The sequence below is a fragment of the Nuphar pumila genome, chromosome 4, assembly GCF_984573655.1.
Source record: "Nuphar pumila chromosome 4, dmNupPumi1.hap1.1, whole genome shotgun sequence".
Taxonomy (NCBI): Eukaryota; Viridiplantae; Streptophyta; class Magnoliopsida; order Nymphaeales; family Nymphaeaceae; genus Nuphar; species Nuphar pumila.
This window is the reverse complement of record NC_143252.1, coordinates 120,353,686-120,375,451: the sequence shown is the minus strand read 5'-3', so window position 1 is coordinate 120,375,451 and position 21,766 is coordinate 120,353,686. Positions and strand designations below refer to the sequence as shown.

Below are 21,766 nucleotides of genomic sequence, written 5' to 3'. Positions count from 1 at the left end.
GTTCTCATCCCTACTTGGACAGGCACATTAAATCTCACAAATTAACAAACCCAACCAGTCTTGGAATTGAGTGGGCATAGGGTACCTCTAATGGGACTGGAGTAACTCAAACATCTAGCAAGGATCTAATCCATTGTGTTAAAAAAAAATCCAAAGACGAAGAAAAAAACTTTGGATTTACAAATCGAGTCGAGCTCAGGTAAATGCCCTGAGTAGATGGGTTGGATCGGTTTGGTTTGGAAATGCCTAAGCACCACGTTTGCGGAGACTGGATGGAAAAGCAACCATACTTGTGTCCAACTCGTTTATTCATGGAGATGGAGAGCAGAAGGGTTGTCTTGAGGTTTGACCTTACACCAGGAAAGGACGAAGCGCCAAATAACAATGCTGAAGCAAAATTAGTCCACATGCTTATCAATCAGCCTAAGCGGAATTAGCTTAGAAGAAACGTTTTTGCATCAACTTACTGACAAAAAATTTGACACTGAAATCCTTCAATTCTGAGATTCCGACTATCCCCCACAATACAGACCTCTGGCCCAATGGAGGTTTGGATTGGATCAAACCAGAGATCCATATGTACAACAAGAGATCCTCGTAAGCCTTGGCTCTGTAAGATTCGAGTCCATCAAACACAGCCTAATGTCAAGTGCTAAATTGCATTTTCTTCTTATAGGAATCGTATTTTTTTGGATTTTGTGCAGAATATCATGAAGGCATGTTAGTAATCTCTCTCTCTCTCTCTCTCTCTCTCTCGTGTGTTGCGATCTCTTTGCTAAGAACCTGAGACCAATACCGTAAATGAATATAATGGAAACAAACTAAACATTTTAACTTGTTCCACTGAAAAATATTGCAACCAGTGCTACAATAAAAGCATGATCTACATCACAATAGAAGGTTAGTCGAAACTTATGCCGGCAGACCACAGTTTCCCCGAGCTTGTACAATGCACTACACTGCACAAAGATATGCCACATTTTCAGTCCAACCATGCAGTTTGCATGCATAAATAACACATGAACAACGATAAGCATGCAAGATAATAACAAAACGGGTATGGAAAAAATAAACCTCAGGCGTGTTTTGATAGAGTGACAGCTCCCGCAAGTGAGAATTCTCAATAGGCCGCACAATTCTTTTGCTTGGGAGATCGTTCCATGAGAATTCTACTTCCCCATTTTTCTCTTGAATTCCTCAAAACAAGGACGAAAACAACTCTGATGTTTTACTTGATTTCTGAAACTTCGTTCAGCCCATAATTTTTTTTTTACTTGTTCAGTCACGTGAATTTCACTGTTTTCTCCATTAAGAATTCACCTAGTGAATACTAAATCCAAGACTATTCTACAAGTTAACTGTCTTCCTAATTGAAGATGATCTGCAGCTTGGAGTAAGCTGAATCGGATAAAGAAAAAACTCATTTTATCAAGGGCAAGAAAACTGCAATGTGGGCCTACCTGGGTAGAAGCTTACAAAAATATCACAGATCTTAGGACAATTCCTCTACACCAAAGATCACAACAAATGGAAAGCATGACATGCCTTATACAAAGTAACTTTTATAAACCTATTTAAGCAAGGCTTTCTTTCATCAAGTCAATATCTAGTATTAAGAACAGATAAATTTAATCATGATCTGAAGCTTTGAGGAAAACCTCCAATGCCACTCACGATCCAAAAATTCATTAATCTAGGGAATCCACCATAAAGTGGAAAATCAGTGACGTCATTGGGATCCACCTCAATTAGTCAGGGGACTCAAAAAACAAGAAAACATAGAACCGACCATGATTTTCTCGAAAAGAGAATTCAGAAATTCATTCAAAAGTTATTCCATTGATCAAAATTATCCAAACCTCACATATTCCATAAGGATTAAGAAACATATATAACCAATTCACACAATAAAGGCTCTTATACCCCTAATTGAACTTGAAAGCCATTTTCAAGGTCTAAAGTAGTAACTTGAATCATTCCTAGAAAGATGAAGTAAATAGAATACCCAAGATGCACCTATATCATACTACTTGAAGAAGCACAAATTGCCAAATTTTGAGCATTTCACTCTTTCCCAGTTAGACATGAATAAAAGTCAAATCTCCCTCTTAGTTAACCTGATAGGAGCTAGAACCACTCACAAGATTGAGTACTTTTCATAAAGTCCTTTGCACCCATCTGTTGTATATTCACAACCGTACACAACCTTGTTGCTAGCTAATTCACCAATGACGTAAAACTTCGCACAAAGATAAAAGTGTGATGTTTACGATACTCTTCTCCAGTGACGAGTCTTATAATTTTACTCTAGGGAACCTGTTGTCACTTTGGACAAAACTGTAAATTATGATCCTGGAGAAAGACTTAACTTTTGTTGTTTCCATATTCACTTGTATCTTGTAATGAAATTGGACAGATTGAACCCTTTTCCTCAATTGAGTGAAGACAGGTTCTCAAGTTCCACAGAAAGCAATACAAATTTGTGTTTTCTAGCAAAGAAATTACTATTTGTACTATGATGGCCACCTGATGTTTTTGCAGTAATATGATTTCTGGAAAAAATGTGATGTCAATCATCCACAGAGGAGATATCAAGTATCAGGCTAAATAGCATTAATACATCTTTTTGTAATATAAACAAGTAATTGGCAACAAGAAGAGGTAATCAAACAGGCGGAAATAATCATAAATCCTCTAAGGGCATACAAGAGCAAAGAACAAAGTGTACAACCACAAGTCCACAAAGGGACAATACAAAAGCCAATCAATGGCAAATACAAAAGCACAACACGTGCATACAATAGCCACTAATGGAAATTACGAGAGAAAAAAAATATAAGATTTTATTCAATAATAAATGCTTAAGAAAAGCATAATACAAGGAGGGGGTTTAACCCCCTCATATAGGCTATATGGAATACCATATAGTAAACAGTCATGGACCAATACAAATATAGCCGTTGAGGAGGTCCCAACGACTATGGTCATGGACCAATATGCCCTTGCACAATATGAAAAAGATAAATAAAATAAAAAGAATAAAAGACATGTCTGGCCCTAATGGGCAGTACTTATTACATACATATAAAAAAACAAAAATGCCCCTACAAGGGAAAAACCTATTCCAATAGAAAATAGTCAAATATATATTATATATACATATATACTCATATATGTGTATATATATATATATATAGGTAAATATACATATGTATATAGGTATACAATATACATACATATAAATACTAATATATTTTAACACTCTCCCTCAAACTTACGGTGTGATAATCGAAAGTTTATCATAAATAAAATAAAAACAAGGTGAAGGTAAGGCCTTGGTAAAGAAGTCTGTCTGACACTCAAAAGTCACATATAACAACTCAATTGTTCGTCTCAAGTATTCTTTTCTAACATAATGACAATCCATCTTTATGTGTTGTTCGTGTAAGATGTGGTTGCTTGCAATGTAGATAGTGTTTTTATTGTCACATCTTCGAAAGACCAGAGATGACAACCCCCATATCCTTGAAAAGACTCCTCAGCAGTGTTGTGAAAAGCGTTGAGGCGTAGCGAAGCGCTCCACCAAAAACCGAGGTGAGGCGTAAGCCTCGAGGCGCAAGCCTCGAGGCGTAAAGTGTAAGCCTCAATTTTTTTTTTTGAAAACTTTAAAAAAAATATCTAAAAATACAAATAAATAAAGAAATGCTTTATTGATGAAATAACAACCAATAAGAAATAGAAAATCTCAAATAAGTACTAAAAAATATGAGATTAACATATAAAAGTAACTAAAAACTGATTACATAACTGGAAAATATATGAGATTAACCAAAAAAAGTTAAAATATACTAAGAAACTGATAACATATCTGAAATAACAGGAAAATATATGAGATTAACCTACAAAAGTTAAAATATATGAGATTATTCTAAAAAATATGAGATTAACATATAAAAGTAACTAAAAAATGATTACATAACTGGAAAATATATGAGATTAACCAACAAAAGATAAAATATACTAAGAAACCGATTACATAACTGAAAAATATATGAGATTAACCAAAAAAAGTTAAAATATATAAGATTAACATATAAAAGCAACTAAAAAACTGATTACATAACTGGAAAATATATGAGATTAACCAACAAAAGTTAAAATATACTAAGAAACTGATTACATAACTGAAATAACTGAAAAATATACGGGATTAACCAACAAAAGTTAAAATATAGTAATATGCTACAAAACTGATTACATAACTGAAATAACGGAAATACATGAGATTAAGGTTTTCTCGACATAAATCTCACAGAATTTCACATTGACTATAGGGATTTTCTGTAATATCCGAAAATTTCTAAGTTCTTTTCTATAGCATTGTGAAATGTCTTGAATTTCGTGCCAATATAAAACCCTAATTTCTTTAAAAAAATTAATGTTTGAGTATATTCGTAAGGATTAAGGGGTTTAATTATATTGAATTGTAGTAAATATAAACCCTACATGGTTTGGATATCTGAGAAAATTCTAAGTGATGTCTAATTGAAAACGTCTTACTTAAAAAGAAAATGTTGATTTTTCTTTTAAGTAAAATTATTTAAATAAAGTAAATTAACAAAAGTAGATTTTAAAAATATACATATTAATATGCTTAATAAGATGGAATTAACTTATATTCAATTCCTTTACATTTTCACATGAGTTGTGGTTATATAAAACAAAAACGGTTTTTAATTGGAATTTTATGATTTATCAATAATAGTTTTCTTTTGTATACATTAAAATCCATTTTTTATTAGTTTAGTAGGAGCCCATAGGTGGGTCATCCCATCCTATGTGGCATCTTACTTCAAATTCAAATTGAAAATAAAGGTATAGTGATTTTCAAGGTTATTTAAAGTTTGAAAAGTCAAAGTGGAGATCAAGGGCTCCAAATGAATTTCATTAATGAGATCAAGGGCTGAAATTAATTCCAGCACATAACCTAATTTAAGAAGGGTTATAAAACCCTCCCATAGCCCTTGCCCTCCTCATTTGTGCTGGAAAAAAAAAGGAGAGCTTCTCTCTCCCCCAAAAACCCTCTTCTCTCTCTCCTCTTTCCCTTCCCTATTCTCTTCTTTTAGGGTTTCTTTTGGTTCTTGAGTGCAAGATCCAGACCTCAAGGGGTGTGGTGAGGAGATCTAAGGTCCTCATCTTGCTGGAAGAAAGGGCTGATTGGTGGATCGATCAAAAAGGGCTGTTCATCCATCAAAAAATACATTTTTTTCAACAAAAGGTAGGGTTTCTATGCTTTTCTTGCAAGAACGGAGTTCTTGGCATGGATTTTGATGCTTTTTCATGAGTTTAGATCATAATCAAACCCTCCTAACCGTGGGTTTGACTCAGATCTAATGATCCATGGCAAAAACACATTTTCCCCTAAAGAAAACCATTTTTGAAATCGGGTTTATTATAAAAATCGGTTTCTTAGAAATAGATTCGTAAAATATATTTGTATTTGATTTATTCCATGATTTTTATGCAAATATTAGTTTGGATTGATAGATTATGAAGTGTTTCATCTACTGTGAATATTTTAGATTTTTCGGAATTTTATTTCATGCGTATTCCCTATTTCTTTTAATTTTTCTTGGGATTCGGGTGACTCGGTTTGATTCACCCAAATGCAAATCTCGGAATTCTAGGTTTTCCACTTGACCTCCGTTCAGTAAAATGGTCGTTTCTCCCTCGTCCGGAGGAGTTTTGATGAACGGATTGTTGCGTTGGAAAGCTAACTCCATTGTGCATCTACTGTAGAAATTTGGGCTCTGTTCATGGACCGAGCACGTCTCTGTGACAGTCGAAACAAAAACTGATAGGTCTGTAGTAAAACATGCATAACTCTCTCATACGGAAGAGTTTTTACGAACAGTTTGCGGATATGGATAGCTGACAACAATTCCTATATACTGTAAAAATGTCAGCTCTGTTCATGGAGCCAAAAATTTTCTGTGAGCTTTGTACCAGTCGGACAGAGTTAAGAAATTGGAAAAAATTTAGGGCAAATTCATAAATCAAGTCTCAAAGGGTGCATAGTATATATGTTTTTAGTCAAATTCTTTATAGAATTAGTATGCATTATGTGAATGATTATGTAGGTCTGATTGTATGCAATCTTATATGATTATGGCATGAATTGTAAATGGAAGGTTACACATTAAAGATTTAGGATCAAAAGGTCCAATGAATACAAGTTTATGTTTTAAATTCTAAAAATGTATTGCCTACATGTATGTTCATGATATCGTGATGATATTTGTTTCATCGATACAGATGTTCATATATATTTTCCTTGTTGCATTGGCCATGTACATCCATATGCATTATATTGTGTGAAAGTGAATAAGATGTTTATGCTACGCATGTGCTCTAGTGTCTGTTATAAGTTTAATTATATGACTTTGTCCAATGCTTTATAAGAATGCATCCATGACCATAAAGTGGTTTAAGTTTGATATTGCATAAAAAGTATGACTGTAAAAAAGTAATCATGTGACATTAAACTCAAGATACTTGCTTGGAGAGTAGCAGGTGATACAAAACTTCGTGGGGCAAGTTCTATTACGGGCACGGAAGGTTGCTCCTCCCCTCCCACGATTTTAGGGGGAAAACCTCTGCATTAGACTGCAACGTAGAGGTTATAGTACTCATGAGGAAAAACTGATGCATCGGGTTGAAAGGTGTTGGGAATCTCTCTCGTATTAACGTCCCTCACCCCGTCTTAGTGAATGGACCTGGCCAGGCTAAAGCCACTCCTGTATGTAAAACACGTCCTGTGTCATGGTCCCGATCTGAGAATGTCTGCCTGTGTCGTATCAGTAGGGCTAAGAAGTGATAACTTAAATGGTGTGTGCATTAATTTAGCATCGCATGCATCATCTAACTAAGAAAATGTAACTAAAGATAAGAAAATATGCATGCATTGAAAGAGCTTCTGCATATGGTAAGTCATGCATTTTAATGGTTCATGCATTTTGTATCTTGAATGTATGAATTTATGTCTTTCTGTTAAATATGAAAATTCTAAACATGCATGATTTGTTGTATGATTGTTTAAGTTAAATTAAATGTTAAACCATGAAATTTCTATTGAAATCCTTGTCTTGTTATTCGGTCTTACAAGTTTAGCATAATTACTCTACTTAGACATGTTGTCTGACCCTATATGGTTTAAAAATTTTCAGGTAATGAGTAGGTACTTACGTGCGAAGGCGGAAGGTTGCGACGGGGACTAAGTCTACCTTTCCTCTGCTTCATGAATTCTGAACTCTGATTTTAATTTAATTCAATTCAAGGACAAATGTGATTAATTTTGGATATTGTGAAACTTGAATTTTATTTCATGCATAGTTAATTAGTTGTTAAAGTTTAAATTCCATAAGTATATGTTTGCAAGCATTCATCTGAAGTAGCACGCCAAGTTTTATGCCCAATGTGTTTTTCCGCTGTTAACTGCTAAAAGATTTAAATGTATTTCAAAAAAAAAAAAATCCACCAATTTCGGGTTATAAAAATTGGGGTGTTACATTTTCTCAACCAAAAATCTCAGCAGTAATTTATGTTATAGCAGGGATTTCTCAACAAAAAATCTCAACAGAAATATACTTTAAACAATAGAGACTTTTTCAAGGCAAATCTCAACAGAAACACACGTTGACAGTAGAGATTTTCTCAACCGAAATCCCAACAACAATCATGTTAACCATAGGGATTTATATCCACAGAAATTCCAGCAGAGATAAACTTTATCGATAATGAATTTATCAACAGAAATTCTAGCAACATAGCTTTTATAGCAAACATCTATATATTGTGTTATGATTAAAACCAACACACACAAATAAAATAAAAACTACTGTACATACATACATACATACATACATATATATATATATATATACATATATATATATATATATATATATATATATATATATATATATATATATATATATATATTCAGTTTTACAAAGGACATCAAGCTGCTGAAATCAAAACTAGCATTAACGCTAACTACTGGGGTTTTTGACAAGCCATCCAAACTGTATGAAAAAGAAAAATACAAACAACATTAGCACTAAGATGTTGGGTTTTATGAAAATAAATTCCAACTGAATAAGAATCAAGATGTTGTAAATTTAACAACATTAACGTTAACATGCTAGGATTTATAAAATAAATAATACAAAAAATTCAACTGCAAATAGTTCAAGCTGTTGAAATCAAAATCATCGTCAACTACTGGGTTCATAAGAAATAATTCAAACTACTGTAAATCAAAATCGATGTCAGTTGTTCGGCTCTATGAAAAGAAATTAATTCCAATGGAGCATGATAGATTCCCTACTCATAAACGAAGTAGCCAACATTTCATTTACAAGAACAATACCAATAATTACTCATAAAAACTAAAGAAATGCAAATCCCTAGAGGCCATAACCAATTTCAAGAAGATTATGCCTCAGAAATCTTGTTGTAAAAAAAAAAATTGCGCTTCAGGCTTGCACCTTGAGGCACAGAGGGCCGCGCCTCAAAGCGAGGTGCGCCTTTTGCGCCTCAAGGCGCATTTTTTATAACACTGCTCCTCAGCTAGATAATCTCCATAGTTGTTGTCGTGACTCGATATTTAGCTTCAGTTGATGATAAATAGACCTTATGTTGCTTCTTATACCTTCAAGATATAAGGGTCTCCTATAAATATTTTAAAACCAATGTTTGAGACTCTATTAAGATTACCTCCTCAATCTACATCACTATAAGCAATTAAATCTAAAGAATAGGAGGACACGAAAAGCCCTTTGGATATAGCATTTTTTATATATCTGACGATTCTCAAAACCGCACTCATATGCATCGTAGTTGATGCATGCTGAAACTAATTGACTGAATGCACAACATGAGCATTATCTGATCTCGCAATGGATAAGTCAGGGATCCAATTAGTTGCCGGTATGAGTTGGATCTTCAAGAAGGGTTTCATATTCTAATCTTAGTTTTGCATTGGACTTCCAGCGTATCAACTTTCTAATCCTCAAGGAATCCTAGTTTGGCAATGATATCTGCAGACAACTTCATTTGGGATAAAACATATCCTCTAGGTGAGTAAGTCACTTCTATACCTAAAAAATATCTTAAAAAACCAATGTCAGACATATCAAAATACTTTTAAGAATTATTTTAATTTCATCAACTATCTTTTTGTCACTTCATGTAATAATCATATTATCCACATAAAATAGAAGAATAACAATGTCAGTATTTGTATCTTTAACAAAAAGAGCAGTGTCAATATAACAAGATCTATAACCCAAATTCAACAAAACATTACTAAATTCATCATACCAAGCTTTAGAAGTTTGCATAAGTCCATACAAAGTTTTTCTCAAACGAAGAACTTTTTATTTCTCGATCTCAAAAGCAAGAGGAGAATCCATGTACACTTTCTTGTTTAGGTTCTCATTCAAAAAGGCATTCTTGACATCAAGTTGATAGATATGTTATTTTTTAATGGATGTTAGAAAAATAAGGGTTCTCACACTAGTAGTACGAGCTACAAGTGCAAAGGTTTCTTCATAATCAATTTCATATTCTTGGGAATAGCCTTTGATCACTAGCCTAGCCTTATATCTTTCTAAGAATCTCTCCCTTTGTCTTAACATTATAAACCTGTCTACATCCTATAGCCTTTTTTCCCATGGACAAAGATTAAATTTTTCAAGTTTTTTTTTCTAAGGCTCCTAATTCTAGATTCATGGCATCTACCCATTCAGGAGTAACTTTGGCCTCATTATAGGTTGATGGTTCATAAAAAGAGTGAATGGACATAAGACATACTCTATACCTAGGTGAAAATGTTTTATAGGACACAAACCTATTGGGATGTCTACAGGATCGATTGAATTTTCTAACACTAGTTTCTTCAAAAATTTGGTTTTAAGAGTACCTATCAAATGAACATAGAGGGTTTTCAATAGTTCTTCTAGAATAAGTTTGAAAATCATGGTTAGAATCATCCTCAAAAGAGTCACTAGAGTCATTAAAATGCATAATCTCTTCATGCTCATTTTCTAATTCTTCACTAACAGAATCCTTCTTTGGTAATAAATCAAATAAAAAAGAATACTCGAAATTATCCTTAGACTTATCCATATTAAAATCATTTTCCTTTTCAAGAAAATTCACATATTTCAAATCATAGCACTCGATGGCTTTAGAGGACAATTTATCTCTCTTTTCAACAAAAATAAAACATTTATATCAAAAAACTTTTAACCTAGTTAGTATGCTTTTTCAATTGGATGTAATATTAGTTGTTCATTAAAGGGCATTTCAGTACCCTAATTTTTGTAACCACTCACTAGTATATATATTATTGAATAGAGCAGTCACGGTGATTGAATCTCAGCTGTGACCTTTTGCAGCCCCTATTCTCTGTCATCTTCTTTCTCCCGTGCAGGAAAATCTGGAATTTCTTCCTTTTAACAAAAATATGTGGAGACGGCAGCACCGAAAGTGCCACCTTATTTGTTGGAGTTTGTAAAACCCTTCATCACTTGATCCTTGAAGTAGAACTTTCCCTATGAAACAATACCTTCCGTAGCGACAATGGGGATGAAATTAAAACATAACATTATTACCCTTAGTAAATCCTTGACCTGATAATAGATTTCTATTAATCGCAACACATTCCATATATCAATTAGTAAAAACTTATGATCAAACTTAGAAGAAGCAATTTAACAAATATCCAAACTTGATCCATCTCCAATCTTCACTGCATCTTGGCCTTGATATTTAGAATGAATTGAAAAATGGTTGATGCTGCTTGCAATGTGGTGAGTCACCCTTGAATCAAGATAACAATTATTGTCCCCAAATGAAAGAAGGTGACTATAATATGAACCAACCTGATAGGCTTCAAAGTGACATGGATATGGCTTGAAACATATTGATAAACTAATAGCAATGCCTAGCAGGATGACCCAGTATCTCACAAATTTTTAAAGTTATTTTGCGACTTGTAGGTCTATCATGTTGTAGCTGAATAGATTTGTCTGAGGGACAGATGATGATCCTCCTCCTCTAGTTTTTATATTGCAATTGAAAATTCCCAGGATGACCTCTTCCATGACCATTTGGTCTATAGCTTTGGCCTCCATAGTATTATCTAGAGGTAAAATTAGCAGCCAGACTAACTTGTTCATCACTAAGATTGGCCTCTTGGATAAAGAAAAGCTTGTGTGGTTCACTCAAAGTTATGGGGTCTGATCAAGTCTCATTGGATGTCTTAAACTCTAAATATTCACCTGGGTTCCTTTAAAAGTTATGGGGTCTGATCAAGTCTCAATGGATGTCTTAAACGTTAAATACTCACTTCCCCTTTAAAATTTACATAGTAAGGTCTTCTTTAGGAATTGATTTTGATGCAATAGCCAATTAATGGCCAATGGCTTTTGCTTTTCTAAAATACTCATCAACAGATTTTAAACCCTTTTAAGGTCTTGCAACTGTGATTTAAGTTGCATATTTCTAGACCTAGAATATGCCGCATAAGACTGCTTAAGGGCATTTTAAACGGCAAAAGAGGATGTCAATCCCAGTACTAGGCTATGTAATGATTCAAAAAAGAGAGATAGTAACCAGCTAAGGAGAAGCTGGTCATGCCTTAACCAATCTAAATATTCTGGGCTGGCCTCATTTGAATCACCTCTGAACTTAGCCAGAGGCTATTTGCTCCCATCAACAAATCCCATCAGCTCATATCTGATGATAATCTGGTGAGCTGAGATTCCCATAATAGGTAGTTCTCAGCATTAAGCATCATTGATGAAAACTACTGCAGGTTATTGGGATTCCGCAATAGAGGTAAAGAAATAGGCATACCCGAGTTTCTGTCTGCCACTAACTGATTGAAGTTACCAATTCAGTTGATGATCCTTAAGGGCTCTGATACCACAAAAGATCAAAGAACGATGAAGGAGAGACAAGATTTAACATGGTTTAGTTCTTAGGAACCTATGTCCAGAATGAAAAGCACTCATGCTCACTTGCCTTCTTTTATTATTCATCAGAATGATTTATACATAATCACAACATTTAGCTATAGTCATGGATGGTAAATTAGAAAGCAGTTTCACATGTTTATCTGAACCTCTATCATGACTGTAGACAGAGTTTCCCTTCCAGCTGTGATCTATGCTATCTTCACCTCCATTTGATCTGGAAGGTTCGTCTCTCATAATCATAGTTGATTTAGTTACCAGGTTTATTGTTGGTAACTCAGCCTCTTGATCATGATCTAGATTTGGTTCTGATAACTTAGCCTGCTTACGATATGGATTCAGTTCTGGGTTGGATATCAGTACAATATTCTCTACTAATATCTTTTTGTTTGTGTGATACCATGATAAAAGATTATTTTCAGGGATTTGATACAACATCAATATTCACAAATTGAGGAGAATGATGACCATTTCAATATTCAAATGTGTCACTTGTGCATAACAAATGTCTTACATTTGCTGTAGGAAGTTATTCTAGATTGCAGCCATCAATTTTAGATGGACAGATGTTGCTCTGTTATTAAACAGATGGCTACAAGACAGGGTACATCCACCTAAGATAGATGTATTGCAGAAAGGGAAGAGAATAGGATTCATGATTTCGATCAAGTATTAACACAATCTATACACTAAATGGCATCATAGAATTTCTTAATGTGGCACTGTAGTAGAGTATGATCACCCAGTAGTCTTCCCAAGTAACCGGCTCCTATTCCTCTTCTTTCAGCAGGTGGGGTTGGGTTCGTTCCAAGGTACCATTATGCATAGTGAGTATTATAGAATCTTCGTGTGGGTACATATACATCAGTTCTGTTTGTCAATGATGCAGGTCTAAATGGTCTCTCCATGAGATTCATACTCATGCAGCGACACCTGTGCTTACATATGAAAAGAATAACAATAATACAAGGAACCGCTCTTCATGTGGACCACCATGGAGGTGCTCAGGTGACAGTGGCCCTATATAAATGGCATGTTTATTTCCAGCAATAATATAAACTAAAAAATTATGGTAAGGAAAAGTTTGACTCAGAGGGGGAAGAGGAGACAGAAAGTAGAAGGGAAATGTGATTTGATTCGTTGATTGTCGAAAAAAGAAGTAAGCCAAGCATCATCAGTGAGCAGGAAATGGGAAACTCATGAAAAATTACGTGTAAAGCCACTAAAGACAAGTGCCAAGGAGAAAAGAGAAAAGAAAAAAAAATGCATAACACGAGACTCATTGGTATCGATTGGTTTCAACTAGGAGCAAATCAGTTACCAAATGGGAAGTAATATGATTAAAATCAACACTTGCAGTTTAAACCATGACTCGGTTTAGAACCATAGTCGCAAATCTCGGCAAGAGAAAATATCATGATATTCTCAAAAATCTGGATTTTGAGAAAATCTCAAAAAACATTGATCGCGATGTTGAAATATTTTTTACTAGGTTAAGCACTAACTCATGATAATGACTGATATAATATGCATCAACATAGCAAAGAAAATGCAAAGCAGAGACACGTGTTAAGGTACCTGAGCAAGGATGTTGTTTCCCCTGTAAATGGTACACGATCTAGCGAATGCGCTACCTTTCACTAAGATGTCCCAAAATGTTGCTCCCCAGTCACTGCAGTGAGGGGCATGACCCAAACCAAGGAATACCTCCAACTCCTTTACCCACTTGTTAGCATGCTGTCTCTTCTTTACGCGAAAAAACAAATCTTCGTATCCATAGCAATTTCGTCTAAAACATGCCCAATCCCATTCGCCCTAAAAGGCAGAACAAACTCACCACGTCATGCACGCATTAACGAGCAAATAAGTAATGGCACTAAGATCTTTGCTTTGGTCACAGGTGGGATGAGTCATCACACACGAGAAACTTGGTCATGGGCTGAGTCTTGTGTCCAACTTGCTCAAGTTTCAGGGAAGGAACATTTTCAAGTGAAAATCACAATCACAAATAACAGTTTCTCCCCCTTATCAATCACGATCCAAAAGAGATAGATAGATAGAGAGAGAGTAGTTACTTACGTGTTGATAGATGGAGAGGAGAGGGTTCCCCGAGGAGTCGAGCAAGAGCTGCTGGTTGTTCCTGCTGATCCCACCGCGGACCTTGAAGACGATGTTGCCCCGAGCGTCCTCGATCGTGAAATCCCGACGGCTTACGCTCAACACGTGCTTCCTCACGGTATAGTCGAAAGGGAAATCTGATGATCGGAACCCTCCCTGGTGGTGGTCGTGGTGCTGCTGGGCCGACGCCATCATCTTTTCCCGGATTACTTCCCTTTCCTGGGTCTCCTATGCGTTTCGTGGGAAAGGAAGGAGCGAACAAGAGAACGAACTGGAAAAGGAGAGAGAGAGCGAGAGAGAGAGAGAGAGAGAGGTCGCGAGGCTGAGCAATTTGCCGTGGTTAACAAGAGGAAGAAGGAACGATTCATTCATATATTCCAAGAGAGGGTGGTTGAGTGCACGACAGCTTTCCCTTTCGTGACAGCGATAAATATAAAACACGTTAATTTGGATATAAACCGCCTCCCATTAGACACGTTAATTTGGACATAAGTTATCGGCTCAGGCTCGGCCCTAATTTTTTCGGGCTAGATCACCAAAATTTGGCTCGAGCCCGATCCGATTCGACTCGGGTACCCGAATCTCGACTGGCAGACCGTTCCAACTCCGGGTGAGAACATTTTTAGGGCACGTTTGGTTGCCTGATCACCAAAAAGTGGGAAAGATGTATGAAAAGTGATACCGGTCGGAAAAACACGGTTCCAAACTAGAGAAAAATTCTCTCAAAGAGAATTTTTCTAAAGAGGCTAGGAGGAATCTTTCCTATGAAAGTTTTTTCGGGCTAGGGTACGAAGCCCCCTTTCTCGACCCTCTTTCGTTTTGCCGCAGCCTGTGAGAGACGCCTCCTCTTTGCGTTCTCCTCCGTCGCTGGTACTCCCTCTCTCGGTTGTGTTTCTCTCACTCCCCCTCTCTCTCTTGTTTTTCTCGCAGGCACTCCCTCCTCTGTCTCCATCTTTGATTTGTATGTTTCTTGTGGTTCTTCTAGTTTACACAACGTTCTGAATCTTCAATTAGCTCAGCAGCTGCACTTGTTTATCTGGAGAAACCCATGGACTCAAATATACAGAAATTTGAAGGTGCGCTTTTCAATGTTGTGGTCAATATGATCATAGTTTCTGGTTTTCCAAGTTTCAACATAGTCAACGTTTGAGTTGAACAAAAAAATTAGTGTCTTCTCTTCTCTCTCTTGATCTTGAGTTTTTGTTGAAATTAGATCTTTTTTAGGGGTTTTTGTCTCTTTTCTGGATTAAAGTGATTCGACAATTTTTTTTTTCTTTTTTTCTTCCTGATTTTGCTTCCATTTCAGGTTCTCGATATGCACATGTTTCTTGATGCTTTTGTTAATTCGATCCATTGGCAACATATATATTAATCTTTTTTTGGACACAGGAGCACATATATTAATCTTAATCCATACCTTAGGATAGAAAAAAGAGGTTACTTTTTTCTTTTTAGGACAATTTTTTATCGTGGTAGTTCCAAATTAACTTATTGAGCTGCAATGAAGTTGTTGACGTTGAAGAATTGATCCGTCCTTTTTATGTTTACATCTCAAATATAAGAAATATATTAGCAGAGAGAGTTGCGTGATAGAGTTCTTGATTGTGTTGATCATGCTATGCTTGCTTATGCATATTATGATGTTTATATTAGTTTTTTCATAGATTAATTAGAATTTATGGACAACAAGAGAAGGAGATTTATAAACTTGTTGGATGTTTGAATGCTTTGACTGGTGAACATGGAGTTGTTATCTCACAAAGATGATGTGTTTGTTAGGTGTTCAAAGGCTCCATTAAGCTAGGAGAAGAACATTTGAACCATACTGTTCCTTTTCTGTTGCGTTACTGTGGTGGGTGTGATACTGAAACCTCATCAGATCCAATCATCCAAACATATCTATACTGCTATATCAATAAAAGTTATTCATTCCCAATAAAAAAAAAGATAGGAATGAATTAGATAACTCGAAACCACCATTGTATAAGGGTGATGTAAAAATTGTGTATTCACCTGAATAGCAGTTTCAAAAGTAATGGCTAATTTTTAGGAAGTGAAAGTACGGTAGAAGTTAGAAAAAGTGGTTTCGTTGTTTTATGAAAATGGAATAGTGATAGAAGTTATTAGACGTGGAGTAGTGGTGGTTAGGTTATTTTTCTTCTCTCTTTATAAATAGAACAATGTATTTGTTTTACATGTGTGAAAAAAATTGAAAAGTTATCTTTTTTAGTTTCAAAGCTACAGTAGTAGCAAGTGCATCTGTTTTACTTTAAACATGACATCAACTATAGTAAATAGTTGATTTTACTAACATTTGTAGTATCAGAGCAATCAGGTTCCAACTTAACTGGGCATTGTGTTTGTGAAGAAAAGTGTGCAAGGGAATTCGACTAAAGAGGGTTATGCGTGTGGGCTAAAGCCGGAGTAAGAAATATTTGTGAAAAATCAGTATGGCAACTAACTCTAATACTTTCAATATATTGCAGTCTTTTGTGTCAATTTTTAATGGTGAGAATTATGAGGTTTTGAGTATTAAGACAAAAACCTTTTTCATCTCACAAGAATTCTGGGATTTGGTAGAAAATGGTTATGCAAAAATTGAATCTTCCAAAAAGGAAAATGAAATTAATGAGTATCGAAAAAAGGATGCTAAAGCCTTGTTAGTATTGCAGCAAGCAGTGGTGGATACCATTTTTCCCAGAATTGCTAATGCTACTAGGTTCAGGGAGGCGTAGACCATTCTCAAATAAGAGTTTCATGGTGATAGCAAGATCATAACAATAAAACTTCAAACTTTGTGTAGAGAATTTGAAACTTTTTCAATGAAGGGAGGTGAGTCGGTTCAAAATTTCTTTTCAAGACTTTCAGTTGTTGTGAATCAAATGAGATTTTTTGGTGAATTTATTCATGATAAAAAAGTCATTGAAAAAGTTTTAAGATCTTTACCCTCTAAGTATGATCATGTTGTTACTGCAATAGAAGAGTCCAAGGACCTTTCAGTTTATACACTTAATGAGTTAAGAAGTTCTCTTTTAACACATGAGCAATGTATAAACATGTCATCTAAAAGCACATTGGAGCAAGTTTTTTTATCTAAAGTTGAAGTTAAAGAAAATAGTGAACCTAAGAATGATGGACGAGGTCGTGCACGTGGGGGTTGTCATGGTGACTATCGTGGTCGAGGAAGAGGATGAGGTAGGTTCAATATGAACTACCAAAAATACGACAATAGTGATAAAGGTAATCCAAATTATAAAGGAAGGCAATGCTATTTTTAAAAAAAATTTGAACACGTTGAGGCAAATTGTTTTGAAAAAGCAAAACAGCAAGCAAATATTGTAGAAAAAGAAAAAAATCTTTTTCTTACTTGTATAGATTCTAATATAAGCAAGAATGATATATAGTTTTTGGATAGTGGGTGTAGTAACCATATAACAGGAAAAAAGAGTCTCTTTCAATATATTGATGAATCATTAAAATTGGAGGTTTGACTTGGGGACAATAATCGGGTTTAAGTTGATGGCAAATGAACAGTGGTAATGAAAACAAAATCAGGTATTAAAAAATTAATTTATGAAGTATATTATATTCCTGGTTTGGCACAAAATTTGCTTAGTGTAGGGCAGTTGATTCAAAATGGTTGCACTATTTTGTTTGATAATGGTGCATGTGAGATTAAAAAATCTGGGCAACTTATTGCTAAAATTCAAATGGTTCAAAATAGAATGTTCCCTCTTGAAATTTTCTGTTTTGATAAGTATGCGTTGGCAGACAACGTTGATGAGCAATCTATTCTTTGGCATCTACGGTATGGTCACTTACATTTTAATGGGATGAAATTGTTAAGCCAACAAAATATGGTTTCTAGATTACCTTTCATTAGTTTTCCAAAAAAATGTTTACAAAGAGTGTGTTTATGGAAAACAACACCAACAACCATTTTCAATTAAAAAAATATGGAGAACTAAAAGGCCATTGGAATTAGTGCATGTTGACATTTGTGTCTCAATGAGAACCATGTCAATGAATAATAATAAATATTTTTTGTTATTCACTGACGAATTTACTAGAATAAGTTGGGTATATTTTCCTTCAAAAAAATCTAAAGCCATTGAAAAGTTTAAAGAATTCAAGATTTTTGTTGAAAAAGAAAGTGGGTATGCCATAAAAGTTCTTCGTACAGATAGAGGTGGTAAATTTTTGTCTCTTTTGTAAGCAAAATAGCATCCATGGGCAATTGGCGGTGAGGAAGACCCCTCAGCAGAATAGAGTCGCAGAAAGAAAAAATAGAACTGTGGTAGAAATGACAAGAACTATGTTAAGTGAAAAACAACTTTCAAATAATTTTTGGGCCGAAGCAGTAGCTAGCTCAATGTATCTACTGAATATATCTCCTACAAAGGCAATAAGAAATAAAACTCCTTATGAAGCATGGAAAATGAGAAAGCCCAATGTAAGTAACCTGAGAATCTATGGTTGTGTTGCTTATGCATTGATCGATCCAAGTGAATGCTCTAAGTTAGATCAAAAGAGTGGAAAATGCTTTTTTTGTTGGTTATTGTTATGAAACAAAGGGTTACCGCCTATACAATTGTGTCATAAAAAAATTAATTATTCACAGAGATGTTATTTTTTATGAAGAACATGTATGGGATTGGAGCAAAGAAGAAATTCCGTATTTTTCATTTGATGAAAATATGTTAGAGGTGGTGCGAAAAAAAGAAGAGAAAAAATATGTCTGAAACTACCACCACTCATGATGAAATGGTGAAAGTTGTTAGATCTCCACCAACTGGTAACCAGGGCATTGAATCCACTCTAGATGGAGATACGCCACCTAGAAATGTACGTACTTTAGACGATATATATAAGTGTGCTTTTGCTCTTATGGTTGTCGAGCCAGTGACTTATGAAGAAGCGTGTGTGAATAAAGAGTGAGAAAATTCTATGAGAGAAGAATTACATGCTATAGAAAAGAATGATACATGAGAACTAACATAGTTACTTGCAGGGAAAGAACCCATTGGCATGAAATGGGTATACAAGGTGAAATACGATGCATAAGGTAAAGTATAGAAATATAAGTCTCATTTGGTCGTTAAAGGATATATGCAAAAATATGGAGTAGACTTTTTTGAAACATATTCACTTGTGGCTAGATTTGAAACTATTAGACTTGTCCTTGCTTTGACATCTAAAAGGAAATAGAAAGTATTTTAGTTTGACATTAAATCAGCCTTTCTGAATGGGTATTTGGATGGAGATGTATAACCTCTAGGCTTTGTGATTGAAAGAAAATAAGAAAAAGTGTATAAATTGAAAAAAGGCTTTGTATGGCCTTATAAACAAGCTCCAAGGGCTTGGTACAGTCGGTTGGATGCATATCTTCACAAAAATAATTTTCAAAAAAGTGAACCCACTTTATACACCAAGGTTGCAGGATCAAATATTCTTCTTGCGTGTATATATGTTGATGATATTATTTATACATGCTCATCCAATACTCTTATAGAGGAATTCAAAAGTAAAATGATGAAAGAATTTGAGATGACTGATTTGAGACTGCTACACTATTTCCTTGGTCTTCAAGTACGGCAAACTAATGATGAAATTTTTGTATCACAAGAAAAGTATTCAATAAACCTACTTAAGAAGTTCAACATGTCAAATTGCAAAGGATGCTCAACTCCCATGAATGCCTATGAGAAATTGACAATGAAGGCAAATGAGATTTATTTCAGAAGTTTAATTGGTGGGTTGATGTATTTGACTCATAGCAGGCTAGACATTATGTTCCTTGTGAGTTTGATATATAGATTCATGCAACACCCAATCGTGCATCATTTGAGAGCAGCAAAACGAATACACTGTTACATTAAAACCACATCTGATTATGGAATTTGGTTCAAACCAATTACTAACTTTAAATTGCTTGGTTTTATTGATAGTGATTGGGCAGGTTTGGTGGATGATCGAAAGAGCACAAGCGGATTCGTGTTTGGACTTAGATCGGGAGTAGTATCATGGAGTTCAAAAAAACAAAGCTCCACAGCCTTATCTTCGATAGAAGCTGAATACATTGCAACATCTGCAACAACGTGTTAAGCTATTTAGATGAGGCGCAATGTTGAAACTTTGCGTCATGGCCAAGATCAAGCAACAAAATTTTTTTATGATAATAAAGCCACTATTTTAATGACAAAAAATCCAGTATACTATGGCAGAACAAAGAACATTGAACTCAAGCATCATTTCATTAGAGAGGTTGTGGCAAACAAAGAAGTTGTGCTTAAGCATTGTCCCACAGATGATCAAGTTGCAAATAGATTCACAAAAGCTCTTCCTGTTCAAAAGTTTGTTAAGCTTAAGTCCTTATTAGGCGTGTTTGGGTTTTCAAATCAAGGAGGAGAATTATAGGGGTGATGTAAAAATGGGGTACTCACCTGAATAGCAGTTTCAAAAGTAATGGCTAATTTTTAGGAAGTAGAAGTATGGTAGAAGTTAGAAAAAATGGTTTGCTTGTTTTATGAAAATGGGATAGTGATAGAAGTTATTAGACGCTGAGTAGTAGTTAGGTTATTTTCCTTTTCTCTCTTTATAAATAGAGTAATGTATTTGTTTTACGTGCATAAAAAAAGATTGAAAAGTTATCTTTTTTAGTTTCAAAGCTACCGTAGTAGCAAGTGCATCTGTTTTACTTTTTACATGACATCAACTATAGTAATTAGTTTATTTAACTAACACATTGAAGCTAATCAGTTGAAACCTTTGCAACCCTAACCATGAACAACGTTCTATAAAGATTGAATTTACATTCCAAAAGCTTTCTTAAGTGCTGGGGTTGGCACGCCCTATTTCAAGCACATCACAGATATGACGACCACAACATGCACAGCCATGCGACCCACCACACAACAAAATACAAACATAATGACGCAATACACGTGGAGATGCAACCCTCCACGTAGAGAAAGCTTATTTCATATCCTTCAGAAAAGAACACAGAGAAAAAGGGAAAACTTATTTGGTATCTCCATTAACAAAGAGAAGAGAAGAAAAGAAAGCTTATTTCGTATCTTCATGACCCTCGATCATGAGTTACACCTTGGAAGGGTTTAGTGCTGCTTTTCTTTAGCATCAGCGTTCTTAACTGCATCTGTTTGGTCTACCGTTTGCTGCGTCTCATCGGCAGGTGGAGAGCTCATGTAGTATTTCCAAGGGGAAAGGGGATTCCGAGTATTCCTTGGGGACGTATTTCCACACCATCTGAGCTTCAATACCAAAGGGAGCAAGGCCTGCAAGGGCAAGCATAACAAGAACCAACGGCATGAAACCAATGCGGACTACCATTTTGGTCGAGACGTGTGATAAGACAGTAGTAGCTTTACGAAAGATGTGCTGCTTGCGGATTGGTTATTATCTTGGTGGAAAATCGCGAATTTACTCACCTTCGTGGACCTGTTGTCTTGGCTAAGCGACATCAAGTGGGCGATCACAGGAAACACCATATCATTTTCCTACAAGCCAAGCTAACACGAGCCCCATCGGCCCAACCTGAAGATTCGATTACTTCAGAATCATGGTACTACTGCTGGGCCTGGATG

General features: G+C 35.2%; 1 protein-coding gene and 1 long non-coding RNA gene across 4 annotated transcripts; one reads left to right on the top strand and one right to left on the bottom strand.

The window, feature by feature from the left end:
• Positions 1-810: 810 nt before the first annotated feature.
• On the bottom strand, positions 811-14,433 carry LOC149840827 (protein LURP-one-related 7-like). Its single transcript, XM_090004562.1, has 3 exons — positions 14,124-14,433; positions 13,623-13,859; positions 811-959 (listed from the first exon to the last, which is right to left on the bottom strand). The coding sequence occupies exons 1-3, from the start codon at positions 14,355-14,357 to the stop codon at positions 831-833; spliced, it is 600 nt and encodes a 199-aa protein (XP_089860688.1). The 5' UTR covers positions 14,358-14,433; the 3' UTR covers positions 811-830.
• Positions 14,434-14,914: 481 nt separating this feature from the next.
• LOC149840826 (uncharacterized) lies at positions 14,915-20,218 on the top strand. Of its 3 annotated transcripts, none has more exons than XR_016431606.1 (3): positions 14,915-15,032; positions 15,148-15,238; positions 20,111-20,218. It is a non-coding gene; the product is annotated as an uncharacterized LOC149840826 (long non-coding RNA). The 3 variants fall into 3 exon arrangements; XR_016431605.1 differs by lacking the exon at positions 20,111-20,218 and adding an exon at positions 16,489-18,692; XR_016431604.1 differs by lacking the exons at positions 14,915-15,032; positions 20,111-20,218 and adding an exon at positions 16,489-18,692 and having other exon boundaries at positions 15,074-15,238.
• Positions 20,219-21,766: the final 1,548 nt, after the last annotated feature.

Bases quoted from the DNA above. Each gene is read 5' to 3' on its own strand.
- LOC149840827 (XM_090004562.1), bottom strand. From the start codon at position 14,357: ATGATGGCGTCGGCCCAGCAGCACCACGACCACCACCAGGGAGGGTTC. The intron at 13,860-14,123 runs GTAAGTAACTAC...TCTGCCTTTTAG, and splicing joins TCCTCTCCATCTATCAACAC to GGCGAATGGGATTGGGCATG. The intron at 960-13,622 runs GTACCTTAACAC...ATCTTTGTGCAG, and splicing joins GAAACAACATCCTTGCTCAG to TGTAGTGCATTGTACAAGCT.